Source organism: Chanodichthys erythropterus, chromosome 2 (genome assembly GCF_024489055.1).
Source record: "Chanodichthys erythropterus isolate Z2021 chromosome 2, ASM2448905v1, whole genome shotgun sequence".
Classification (NCBI taxonomy): domain Eukaryota; kingdom Metazoa; phylum Chordata; class Actinopteri; order Cypriniformes; family Xenocyprididae; genus Chanodichthys; species Chanodichthys erythropterus.
Window position 1 is genome coordinate 12,310,563 of NC_090222.1, and position 14,581 is coordinate 12,325,143.

General features: G+C 36.1%; 1 protein-coding gene across 2 annotated transcripts in view; it reads left to right on the forward strand.

Moving 5' to 3' along the window:
- Window positions 1-14,581, forward strand: part of ulk4 (unc-51 like kinase 4) — a 276,239-nt gene that overhangs the window by 143,492 nt on the left and 118,166 nt on the right. For both annotated transcript variants that reach the window (XM_067401179.1, XM_067401171.1), the window contains exons 28-30: window positions 657-708; window positions 1,816-1,993; window positions 4,572-4,664. In XM_067401179.1, coding sequence (XP_067257280.1) covers window positions 657-708; window positions 1,816-1,993; window positions 4,572-4,664 — 323 coding nt within the window. The remainder of the gene's footprint in view (window positions 1-656; window positions 709-1,815; window positions 1,994-4,571; window positions 4,665-14,581) is intronic.

Below are 14,581 nucleotides of genomic sequence, written 5' to 3' on the forward strand. Positions count from 1 at the left end.
TTGACCCATGTAATGGCTGTCTAGGTGGACAACTCACTAAGTTTGAATTTAATGTTCAAACATACCTCAACTAAAGCTACAGAGAAAGAATTACCATTATACTGACATTCACGACAAACCTCTCATAAAGAGCGGGCAAGAGATCAAAGATGTGCCGTGGGTTTAGCGTAGCACATGTACAATATGTGCGGCTTGGTGAAAAAATGGTGTCTTACAATAGAGAAAAAAGAAGAAAAAAATCCATAGATAACCTTTACAATGTGTTTCTTTGGTGTTCTTTTCACTTGCAGTCACAGAGAGTAAAATCCTTTGTTTGAGAGATGCCCACAGCCATCCACATTAAGACACCTGTGTGCAACATTTGCTGCCGTGCAGCTGATTGTAGTTGGTAATAATTGTAAAACCTGATTCTAATTTTCAAAAGAGCTGGCGTAAGGCCTTTTGTTGGAACACACTTTCTATGATCAAAGGGCAGAGCTGACATCACATTTCCATGCAAATTGGAGCTGTTCAGAGCACTCTCTCAGTCTTCCGCTTCCAGCTGTTTCAGTTTCACTCACACCACGCAAGTGTGTGTGTGTGGTCTGCTGAGACTATGCACATATAGGTGAGATTTCTCACATTTAGAATAATGCACTTCTCTCTGTTTCCCCAAGGTTGTGGATTTGATTGTACCACCACTGACGTCTCTGGCCTTCAGTAAGAATGGTGAGAACACACTTCAACTGCAAATAAGCAAAGATAATTATACACTACAAGTCAAGTTTTGACATGCCTACTCATTCTTTTTTATTACTATTGTCTACATTTTAGAATAATAGAAAACTCATCAAAACTATGAAATAACACAAATGGAAGTATGGGAAAAGGGTGTTTCTTGGGCCCTGTGGACTTAGGCTCTTGTACCCAACAGTGGATATACATTAATATTAGGAGAATTCTGTATTTGTATTATTAAATTCTGTAAGAAAAGTTTAAATAGAAATTATGGTGATGTAAATTACATTTGAATTTGAACATTATTAGAATAACATGACTGTCTCCTTTATTTCGCCAAATCACCTCAAGCATGTTCTTCATTAATGGTGGAAATTAAAAAGATTGAAATATTTTTTTACGCAGTAAACATTCAAATGAAAGACTTATGATTGTTTCACTCTTTGATTAGAATATCATGAATTGTGTATAAAACGTATAAAATGTATAAAACTGTTTTTTTGTTGCTGTTGTTTTTTAATTGATAGTCTAGGTCTGGAACAAGGGTTAAAAAAATAAGTCTATGCATAAACAACATTTGAAAACCAGCCAAGAATAAGTAATAAGTTTACAAGACAGTTTATATAACAAAATATGACCTTTATATAACAAAAAGCAAACAGTTGAAATCTAATAGTTTTAATAAATATCAATCTCCGGGACATAACAGTGGACAAAGCTTAAAATAAAATAATTAATTAATTAAGTAATTAAAAAAAAAAAAAAAAAACATTCAAGGGAAAGGAAAAAAAGTCAACATTTATGTCATTACATAATTGTGTGTGTGTGTGTGTGTGTGTGTGTGTGTGTGTGTGTGTGTGTGTGTGTGTGTGTGTGTGTGTGTGTGTGTGTGTGTGTGTGTGTGTGTGTGTTTCCCCCTCATATTTTTTAATTTATATGGGTAAAGGAATTTATTGATAGGCAGTAGACACACATATTTCTGCATTTTAAGCATGCATATCCCTTTTCCTTTGAATATGAGCTATTAATATGTTGATGTATAATTGTGCATGTAAGTATGCATCTAACCCTTTTGCTATGTGTGTGTGCGTGTCCCAGTGGAATGGCGTATTGTGAGTTTGCGTGTGCTGTCAGAGATCACGCTGCTGCTGCTGCTGAGCCAAGACGAGGTGGAGGAGAGAGATGGATGGAGAGAACGAGAGGGAGAGTGGGAAGGTGAAGGCATCTCCTCCAACACTCGCTTGCTAACGCTCATCTCTGAGGCCCTGCTGCCACAGTAAGACTCACCACTCACTTACCTATATTCTGCTCTCTCAGTTTACTCCTCCATCCTCTCTATTTTTTGAAACTAGGAAACTAACTGTTATTATTTTACTGGATATGACAATATTCTCCTAAATATATATATATATATATATATATATATATATATATATATATATATATATATATATATATATATATATATATATATATATATATATATATATATAGTGATATTGCATGTAAAGTACTTAAAGGTTTAGTTAACCCAAAAATTTAAATTATGTAATTTATTACTTACCCTCATGTCATTCTACACCCATAAGACTTTTGTTCATCTTTGGAACACAAATACCGGGAAGGTACTAAAAACATATATACATACAGTGTACAGTGGTTCTACCTTAATTAGAGCTGCATGATTTGGAGAAAAAATCAAATTGTGATTTTTCTGGTTAAAATTGCGATTTACAATTTAAAATGTTGTAGGGCTGCATAATTTGGCCTGAAATTATGTCCTAATATAATATTTTGACTAATAATTTATTTTAAATTATTATTATTATTATTATTATCATTATTGCTAAATAAAAATATTAAACCAAATAAGAAATTTTACTGTTGTTAAAACTTTCATAATTAAAGTATTTAGCATTAGTATTTAATTATAAATAACTGTAATAAATAGAAAATAATATTTAAAACTTGTATGACAAAATGTTGTACTCAATGTTGTAAATAATTATATATGCACTTTTTTAATATTTCAAATGAATGCAGTCACTGACAATACTATTTTAACCTGTAAAAAATGGGGAAACTATTGCAATAGATAATATAATTGTTAAATTGTCAAAACATTAACTAAAAGCTGAAGTATATATATATATATATATATATATATATATATTTATATTTTTTTTTTTTTTTTTTTTTTGTTAATTACACATAGTAATGTTAATTACACTCTATTTACCAAGTTTATTGTTCATTGACTACTATTAGTATGCCATTCATTATTTTATAAATGCCATCAATACCATCATCATGCACTTGTTCAGAAAAACAAATGTAACCGTTGTGTCCAGTGTAAATAGCCTCAAACAGTTGTAGTGTGTCATGTCAAAAAATGCATCCAGTGCAGATACAGTATGTTGGATGGGTTTATTATAAGTGAGACACTTGTGTTTACTCTAGACAGTGTGTTAGCCCACTCAATTGCTTACTCATGTCATGACACATAGCAGCACAGTTAAATTCTTCACATGATGTGGACTTTTTATTGAAAGTAGCTTACATTTACTGAAACATGCCTTCACAAGCACCAGTAACTGTTTTTTTGTGATGGAGGAAGCGTGACACACAAAGGGCCATTTGCAAGGTTGTTTGAAAGTATGCTTTATTTTTGTAATTCCGCTAGGTGTTACTAGTGGCACAGAAACTACATCACCTTTAAAGGGGTCGTTGATTATGATTTCACATTTTTAACTTTCGTCAGTGTGTAATGTTGCTGTTAGAGCATAAACAATGTCTGCAAAGTTGCAATGCTCAAAGTTCAATTCAAAGGGAGATATTTTCTTTTCAAGAATTTTCTTTTTAAGGACTACAACAAGCTTCCTCCCTGGTTAGTGACATCAATAACCCTAAAGTATAAATACTGTAGACCCTTCCCCCGAGAACATGCAAAAAAGGGGGTGAGGCCATGTTGGGCTGCATTAGAGAAGAGGAAGAGTGCCGTCATTTTATGCCAGACTGCTTCACAAACGATGGTCAGTTCAATGCTGGATTTGCACAAAAGATTAACATGACAGCACATGCTAGTCGATGAGTTGAATCAACTCTACAGCAACTACATAAATTTATCCACTAACCATTCAGAAACATCCAAATGCATTCTATAAGTTGTTCAAACTCCGGTTTGAACAATGTAAAGCTGAACACCATTACTGACAATCATCATTTTGGCTGCGTGAGATTCTCTGGCTTTGTTGTTGTTGGGCAACCGAAGAGCAAGCTGTTAAAGATCCTCCCTCTTTTGGAAAGTTGTCCGGGAGCAGCAGCTCATTTGCATTTAAAGGGACACACACACGAAACACGTGTTTTTGCTCACACTAAAATAGGAAAATTTGATAAGCTATAATAAATGATCTGTGGGGTATTTTGAGCTGAAACTTCACAGACACATTCTGGGGACACCAGAGACTTATATTACATCTTGTAAAAGGGGCATTATAGGTCCCCTTTAAAATATTTAAAATATACAGTGCATAATTTGCGGCAGTGTACTCTTTCTGTCACTAATACTAATTACATAAATATATTATGATTATTGGTGAGTTTTCACTGCAGAGCAAAACAAGAAAATGCTGCAAATAGCAATAACAGTAAATTCAGTCCAGAAATCCTAATGGTTCTGGTTCGATTCTCAGAGAATGCATGAACAACGTATAAAGTGTATGCATTAAAATCAGTGACTAGTTTGTAGCATCTTTAATGACTTTTATGAATTAACCTATGTGTATGAATTAGCATACGTGTACTATCCTATTGTACACATCGCATAGCTAGTTTAATGCATATCCTCTCTGCAGGTATGAGACTCTGCTCCTGGAGCCAGATCCTGTACCGGTGTACGCTCTTAAACTGCTGGTGTCCCTCACTGAGCACAGCTCACCCGTCAGCAGGTAACCAACAACACAGCTGTTTCTACACACTCTGGTGGATTTATTATTGTTATTAGTTATTAATTTGTTAAGTAAACATGCTTTAGAAGGGCTTTAATTTGACAGTTTGCCCCTCACACAGACACACATGCGCACAAACACACTTACACACACACATACACTCACCTGTGCACCTAGACACTCGTAACAGCCCACAGAGAGAGGTGGTAAGAACAGAGAAAAAATTAAAAAGACAAAAGAGATGAAATTTTGTGAGGATTGTGTAGGAGTGGGGGTGGGTGTCAGCATGTGTGCTACTATTTTCACAAATTATCTCATTATAGATGTATAAATTATTTGTAAATTTAACCATACAACTCACATATTCATATACATTTTTTTTTTTCATTGTAACACAAAGCTGAGTCTGTGGCTGTGGTTAGAAACTATATGTGGCATCTCTGAAGTTTATTACTTCTCAACATGACCTACTTTTAAGGATCAATAATCTAATAAGGTTGAACTCAGCAACACACAAGAAAGAAATGCCTCAAGATAACATTCTGCCCCGTATCTATGGGACTATTAGGAGTGTTTTTGTCCATATCTTCTCCTGTAAATATTCTTAGTATACTGTTCTGTAAGAATACATTATTAGTTAATATTAATTAAAGGACAAGCTGTCATCTCTTGGTTGGAGAACTGGATTTACAGTAAACCAGGTTGTACAACACTGCTCACTAGAGAAAAAAAAATGAAACAGTATGATTGCTAATGTGCTATAGAGATGTGTGTGTGTGTGTGTGTGTGTGTGTGTGTGTGTGTGTGTGTGTGTGTGTGTGTGTGTGTGTGTGTGTGTGTGTGTGTGTGTGTGTGTGTGTGTGTGTGTGTGTGTGTGTGTGTGTGTGTGTGTGTGTGTGTGTGTGTGTGTATTTCTTATCTCATGCTCATCCCCCCGCTGTTTCTCTAATGGCTCCTGCTGGCCTCCTGCACATTGTCTTTCTTGGTGCTGATAGAGCTGCAGCCACACAGTTGAACTATTCAAATTGATGTCACCAATCGGAAAACGCTCGTCTTTCGCAGAGCCAACACCCCCCACCCCTGCGAAGAGCTATTTCCATTCACAATAGTGAAATTAAATTGCGTTTGCCAGCGCTTGATAAAGTGCTAAAAAACGCAGACCTTCTCTTGATGGGTTCCAGGCAAAATGAGATTGCAAATGAGGGACATTAGCTGGTTCCGTGCGAGCATTGGTGTTCTTTTATTATCGGTTGTGATAGTAGTTCAAACTTTCCAATTATCGAGAACCTTTGGCCACTCTTGGCTTTATGGAGACTAAAGAAAATGTATGTGCTCTTAAGAGAGTGGTGCTGAACGGATTCTCTAAAGTGTTAATTTTATCAGTATTAAGAATTTATGTCTAGAGTACATTGGCTATTGCTCAGACAGGGGATAATGAACTAGTTTCTAACCAGTATGTTTAGTTAAAAATCTTAATGGGCTCTGTCTCAGCTGGAGGAGGAAATGTGACTCACTGATGGTCTGATTGAGTAAAACTAAATTGACTATTTAGTTCTTGCAAAGAGTGAGGGATTGTATGATTGGCTGTGACAAATTGATAAGATCACTGAAACTTCATAGAATCTGTTTTATTTATTTAAATTGTGTTATGTTGTTTGATGCTAGAAAGACTTCAGGCAATAGGTGTTTTAATTTACACCGATCAGGCATAACATAATGACCACTAACAGGTGAAGTGAATAACACTGATTATCTCTTCATCAGGGCACCTGTTAGGCAGCAAGTGAACATTTTGTTAGAAGCAAGAAAAATGGCCAAGTGTAAGGATTTGAGCAAGTTTGACAAAGGGCAAATTGTTATGGCTAGACAACCAGGTCAGAGAATCTCCAAAACTGCAGCTCTTGTGGGGTGTTCCCTGGCTGCAGTGGTCATTATCTATCATAAGTGGTCCAAGGAAGGAACAAATTGCTGAAGAAGTTAATGCTGGATATACACAGCCGTAGTTCGCGGACAAGCTACGCAATATCGTGTTCATAATCGAAGGCGATTCATCTGCGATCATGAACGCGATATTGCGTAGCTTGTCCGCAAACTACGGCTCTGTATATTAAGTGCCGCTCCATTTGAAAGCAGGTGATGGACATTTACCGCTAATCACAGAACCGGCTTTACTGATGAGACACGCATGACAATCTCATGCGATTAATCGTGCAGCCCTACTGGTTCTGATGGAAAGGTATTAGAATACACAGTGCATCGCAGTTTGTTGCGTATGGGGCTGCATAGCCGCAGACCAGTCAGGGTGCCCATGCTGACCCCTGTCCACCGCCGATAGCGCCAACAGTGGGCACGTGAGCATCAGAACTAGACCACGGAACAATGGAAGAAGGTGGGCTGGTCTGATGAATCACGTTTTCTTTTACATCACGCGGATGGCCGCGTACATGTGCGTCGCTTACCTGGGGGACACATGGCACCAGGATGCACTATGGGAAAAAGGCAAGCCAGCGGAGACAGTATGATGCTTTGGGCAATGTTCTGCTGGGAAACCTTGGGTCCTACCATCTATGTGGATGTTACTTTGACACATACCACGTACCTAAGCTTTGTTGCAGACCATGTACACCCTTTCATGGAAACGGTATTCCCTGGTGGCTGTGGCCTCTTTCAGCAGGATAATGCACCCTGCCACAAAGCAAAAATGGTTCAGGAATGGTTTGAGGAGCACAACAATGAGTTTCAGGTGTTGACTTGGCCTCCAAATTCCCCAGATTTCAATCCAATCGAGCATCTGTGGGATGTGCTGAACAAACAAGTCTGATCCATGGAGGCCCCACCTCGCAACTTACAGGACTTAAAGGATCTGCAGCAAACATCTTGGTGCCAGAGACCACAGCACACCTTCAGGGGTCTAGTAGAGTCTATGCCTCGACGGGTCAGGGCTGTTTTGGCAGCAAAAGGGGGACCAACACAATATTAGGAAGGTGGTCATAATGTCATGCCTGATCTGTGTATAGTGGGATCAAAGTGGTGTTGATAGACAAACCATGCAATGCCAGAATAAAGGCTAAAAATTGCTGAATAAAAACAAAGAATAATGATAAAAGAATAATGAAGATTAAGTCTCATTCACGGCAGAGGTGTGAAAGGTTCGTCAAGTGAGAACAATAGAACATGAATAGAGCAGTTCACCTCGCCAGACATTAGACAATAGTCTGCAAGTAGGTGTTTACAGGGAAATAAAATATTTTATGGGCATCTTATTAGCCTTCTCTAAAAACTCACATGACATGGTCTTAGGAAATGTTTAATAAAATTCATAGTTTTAAGACGCTTTTCCATTACATGGTACGGCTCGGTATGGAACGGTACGGTATGGCTCGCTAAAATAGTACCACCACGGTTGATTGTGGTATTGTGGTAAGTTGTTATATATATATTTTTATACATTAAAAAAATATATATATATTCTTGTTTTTGTTTTATGTTTGAGCTTATATATAACAGTATTAAAGTATTGAGTATTGAACTGTAAACTCTCAAGTGTTATGTGTCTATTCAGAATGACTTATGAGCAGGAACCCTTTTTTTGGGGGGTATGTCATTTATGCCCTGCAGTAAAGGTCAATTTTACTTTGAAAGAAAGAGCCTATTCTGCTCTTTATTTCATCGATAGTGGAGAGGTGACAATAAACAATAGGGAAGAGTGGGAAGAATGACTCAAGCCATACTCAGGTCATAATTCAGGTTGACACCACGTGCATAGCATGTGCATTACTTGGCAGGCCACGCTTCCTACCTATTCAAAACATTTAATGTGAATGGAATTGATTTGAATGGAATTGATCCCACAGTCATTGAAACATGGAAATATCAGGAAAATTTCAATTTTTACTTCCCAAGACTGCAAAGTCTTGGAAATAAATGAAATCTTAAAAAGTCATAGAAATTTATATAGTGATTTTTTTTTTTCTACTCAAGGTGCGGTCACACGGTTGCTCAGTGAAATTTCATGAGCAAAATCCAGTAATTTCAATAAGAATCCATGCAATCGGAAATTACGCATTAGGCCAACAGAATGCTGCTTGGTTTGAAAGTGACTGCACAATAGTGAAATTAAAGTGGTGCTGAATTCAGACCTTCTCTTGATGGGTTGAGTGAATATATATATATATATATATATATATATATATATATATATATATATATATATATATATATATATATATATATATATATATATATATATATATATATATTTTTTTTTTTTTTTTTTTTTTTTTTATTATTCAATAAGCTTTTTCCAAACTGGAAAAGTCATGTCAATCCATTTGTCAAGAGTTGTGACAATCATGTATGTGAAAAGATTTATGGCAATAGACTGACATAAATTATCATATACATTTTTTTTTGTTGTTGTTGTTGTGACTATATTGTTATTGTTTTTGTTTCAAATAAAAAGATTTGTATTGTCATAATTTAAATTAATTGGTCATATTACAATGTAATTACAAGTATAATTACATTGGTACAGAATACTTATAATGAATAGTATGTACTTAATATATAATTAATATATATACAATTTAATATTGATTAAAAACAGGTTACATGGTTGTAAATTAATATTGTTTTTGCTATTATTATTATAATGTATATGCTAGTGTAGATGAGGTGATGTCTTTCTACTCCAGAAAAGGTGTGTTTGCTGCTGTTGTGAAGGATGACACCCTCTGCTAGCTGTATATTGGACAGGACGTTCGGTGTGTGGGAGCTGTCTGTGTCCATGGTGCTCAGGCATGTGGAAGTGTCACGATTTGTTTGTATGTGTGACTGTCTATTATTCTCTCGACACTGTTTATGTGGGCAGCTCAGGACTGAAAGGATGTGTGGGCATAGCAGTTGCTCTGGCTACAAACGCTGGCAACATTGTACATCCACTGAACGGACGAGACAGAGATGGACGGATGGATGGTTGCTGTGTCTGGAATCTATGTAATGGATCTATTTGTTAGTACACTAGAACAACAGAAATCTCAGAGGTCTACCAAGGAGAAATCACTCCCTACGACGGCTCTGATAGTGTCTCAGCCCCAGAGGGCCGGTGGTGCCAGTAAATGTCGGGTTCCATTCCGTGAGAGTGAGGGGGGAGTGAGGACTGCATAGCAGCAGCTCTCCTCACTGAATGATTGGAGATCTGATGCAAAGGTTGCCTGCAAGCGTAAAGATTATGTGCATATGTTCCTTTTTTAGATGCTTTAGTGTCTTTGGCTGACATTTACCTGTGTAAATGCCAATCTCTGCACTTCTTGTTTCCGTGAAAATGCTGCTTAGCACCGTTAAAATCACTCTTAGATGCAAACGAAAAGTTGAGGCATTCATTGTTTTGTGAGTTTAGAACTAGCAGCCTCGTTTTTGAGACAGGAAAAAGAAAGATGTAGGATTGAGATTTGAGATGCCTGTAATGGCTGGACTCAACCTTATCTCTGCTGATAGAATGTTGATTTTGTGACAAATTTGTCAACATCACCAATTACATCAGCTTCATTTTTAGTGTGGATGATATCTGTCCTGAATTGACAGACCAGGCTGTCTGGTTAACTCTCTACAGTCCAGAGCATGTGAGTGATATATTCCACTTTATTCCAGTGTGCTCCACTCAATCTCTCACGGCCCACGCTCATGCTCCACTCATGTACCGCTTACGCTTATTATGGCCATTGTGTTCATGCCCTCAACAGATATGTCTGTGATTGGCTACAATGATCAACACTTCAAAACATGTTGTAAATAGACAACTTTGATGCTTTTCACTAAGCGCTTACACAGATACGCACGAGAGCGTTTGAAAGCAGGCGTGTGAACAAAATGGCCAATCAGAAGTGTTTAAGAACAGTGCTTAAAATACTAAGGGGAAATGTTGGTATCGTCACATTTTTTAAAAATTTTGGTACCAAAGTCGGTACTTTTGACAGCCCTAAAATAAATGTGACGTGACTTGACTGGATAGCGCCGAATTGCAGAGCTTGTGCAAACATATCCATATAGCTGTGATCAGATGCTTTCTTCAGATTTTTTTTTTTTTTTTTTTGCTAGTTTATGTATAGAATATATTATTTATTATTTTACTCTGGTCCCAGACTTTTAATCTTATTCTACAAAAATATGTCATTAAAATATTAATTATCTCATGGTAAATTAAATAATGGTGAAAAAAAAATAATGAACTATTTTATTTATTTATTTATTTGATTGAAATAAAAAAAAACAAAAAAACTGTGACATTTCCTCTACGACAAACATTATTTAATCCACTTGTTTACTGTGGAGACTAAGGTGTAAAGTGAAAAGCATGTTTGAGATAAAATGAGTAGAAAATAAGTATAAATCAAGGTAAATATCACATCTGAAACAAATATTTCTTTATTGTCTTTATTGGTGTTTAAATAATACATAAAATGCAATTTTACATAAAATCACATTTAATTTTGACATTGTATTACAAAAATGTTCTGTTCTATCACTGACATTACACAAAATCCTTTCAATATATCCTCTGAGAAGTAATTAAAATGGGGAGGGGGGGGATTTGGCAGATTTCTCCTGTGATACATGCTTGTCCACTGGTAGACATTGTTAGTAAGCAAATTATATAAACTAGTGTGACAAGTGTTGACAACAGAATTTATTTTATTGTCACAATACCTTTAAAATTATTTAGATGTTTCAATGTTGCAATGCCCTTAAAATTGTCTTAGAAATTGTCTTCTCCTTTTTTTTCCTTCTTTTTTTTTTTTTAATGTAGCAAAATATAACTTCTCATTCCTTCAGATTTTGGTGATGTCCCTAACATGTTCTTGACAGATTACATGACCAACCTGACACGAACTCCATTGCTATGTGGGCCACGGTCACTCTATTTAGGTACAGTTTTTGCAGTGAAAAACTGTGCCTCTGGACACCTGCTACATTGCCTGAGAACTAAGTGTGCCAATAACCTGGTTTGGTCTGAAAGCTGTGCAAGTGAATAGCTCAGTATTTTTTTCACCCACCCAGTTGACCCCATTTACCTCCGCAAACGCCCGTCATTCAGAAAGATGGATGAGTGATCCTAGTCACTGGGCTGCTTGCCTATTAAAGACCTAATGGAGCATATACCAGGCACGAATAAGCCTTCGGTGAAAAAAGGCCACAATCCCTCTCCCTCACTGTGTGTCATGATAAAATGGTCCTATTCATTATGCCTGCTTACTCCGTTGTACTCAGAGTGTGTGTGTTTTGTATTGGCTTTTGTGTTTTGTTGGTAATTGTAGGGGTAATGATGTTTGTTGGGAAGGAGAGCGCAGACAGATGAGAGATCATTGACTGTTCTGAATAAACATACTGGAGAAAGGGCACGTCAGTGCACACTTGAGTGTACCCATTGCTCGATGTGCGTCAGTGTTCTGTCAATGGACTAACAAGTGACTGTCTGCGTATAATGGGAATGAATTGATGTTTGCTACAGATATTCTATTTCTGGTATGTTGAAAAGTTTATTTGTTGCATATTAACTGTGTCTGAGCCGTGGCCTAGTGGTTTATGCACATTGTTAGACACGTTAAGTTGATGCTCATGTTGATGCTCAAGTCGATGTTGCAAGTTCTAGTTCAGCTTTTCTGTATTTACTGTATACTATATCAGCAAGAATAGCAAAAAGCCTAAATGTTTTCCACAGAATATTTTAAAGAACCTATAAAATGGCTTGACAAGTGCAGTTTAACTTTCCCTTGATTATATTTTAAAGGGGTCATGAATTGAGAAATCAACTTATCCTTGAGCTTTTGACATATATAAGGCAATCGTACTATACTATATGTTTCAGAACTGAAAACTTCCTTTTTAATCCAATAAAAGCTTTTATTGATACCAGGTCCATTGAACGACTGATCCAGGAATGTGCCTAGGTGAAACACAGAAGAAATACGCCTACTTCATCAATTAAATGTTAGACCCGCGCTCTGGTGTGTTAGTGAGATGACAAGGAGAGAAGAGCGATACAGGAATAAAATAACATTACCTTTGAAAGGATCCTAATGCTAGGAATATGGTTATTTATTTTCAACTATGTGAATGTCTCAGTTAAACATAATTTATTTGTATTCGGTATTTCACTGTGGATACTTTGGTAAATCAGTCGAATTTTGGCGCAGACTTTGCAAACAGACTTTTACTTCAGTAATACAACATCATGTAGGTATCTGAGTTACTCCTACTGTTCGAATGCCTGATCTGATATGTAATGATTCATGTACAGTCAGATGTTCTTTATCTGTGTGTCAGTAAATCAAACCATTGACTAAACGGTCAATTTCATGTTGTTTCTCTTAGTAGGATGAAAATAATCTGTTATTTATACAGTGATTAAATTATATAACAAAAGCAAAGAACGCTTCCTTCACAATCATTGGAACTGTCAATCAAACAGCACAAGTTTTTTAGTGACTGAGTTCTGGACATGCGCCAAAACTCCAGTTTTATTCAACAAATCTCTTAGTTATATCGCGTTTGCACCATTAGTGACGATGAAAGCATTTGTTAGTGTACAGAAATTGAGTTGCAATGATGAGATCACTGCTTTTATACGCTCAATAACATGTCTGTGATCGGCTACAATGTTCATCACTGCTACCTTTCATGCCACGATCTAAATATAATGCTATAGATCTAAATATAATGCAGCACTTTTCACAATTAGTTAACCTTGAGAGGTGTAGTATTAAAACATGCTAAAAGAGAGAGTATTACTTGACTATTTCAAATGGAAAGACATTAGCCAATCACAGCAGTGGGCGTTTACACTGAAGTCTCACAGCAGACACGCCCCTTAAAACAGAGCGTTCAAACTAGAGGGCTAAAATCAGGGTAGCAAAAATGCCTTTTATTTCTAAATTATGACAATTGTTGATGTAAAAAGCATACTATCATTATAAGTGCATCCCAGGAAACATTATAAATCAATAAAACAACGCAGTTCATGACCCCTTTAACTTGCAGGTAGGACAAAATATATCAGGGCTTGTCAGCAGCCAATAACCATTATGTCTCAACCCTGAACTTATTTATGGTTCAAATTGAAGCCTAATTTTTCATGTCATTGTCATAATATTTTTATTTTATTTTATCTTTTTAAGAAATTAATACTTATTTTCAGCAAGGATATATTTAATTGGTCAAACATAATAATAGAGTTATAGTTAATAATAGAAATATAATTTCTATTGTTACCAAAAATTTCTGTTCTTTGAACTTTCTATTTATCAAAGAATTGTGGAGAAAAAAATGATTCCAATATTAAGCAACACAACTGTTTTCAACTGTAATAATAAGAAGAAATGTTATACTTAAGCACCAAATCAACATATTAGAATGGTTTTTGAAGGTATTTGACTCTGAAAATGGATGCTGAAAATTCAGCTTTTCAGAATTAGTTACATTTTAAAATATATTAAAACAGAAAATGGTTATTTAGGTTTTAATAATATTTCACAAGCTTGTGTTTTTGATCAAATAGATCTTTGGTGAGCATAACCCGGACCCAAAACTTTTAAACGGTATTGTAGATGGTCTCAACACTAACAGACACGGATTAAAAGCAAAACTAATTTCATGGGGTGTATGACTAACTAATAGTACTCTGGTCTCACTAACAAAATGCCATTGCTGTTGCTGGCCCTGTTTCTGGTTTTGTTTATTTTTTTACCCAACTCCATCAAAATACACAATCATTTTGCCACAGTAAAACCTGTTATGACCCTAAAAATCCCTAAATCCCAGGTTTTGAGCTGTGCTGACTTATAGTAGACTGTCAGGCACAAAGAGGATATTTCTCTCTCTGCCTGTGACTTTGGTTCATATAGCAAGAATTCAGCAAGTTA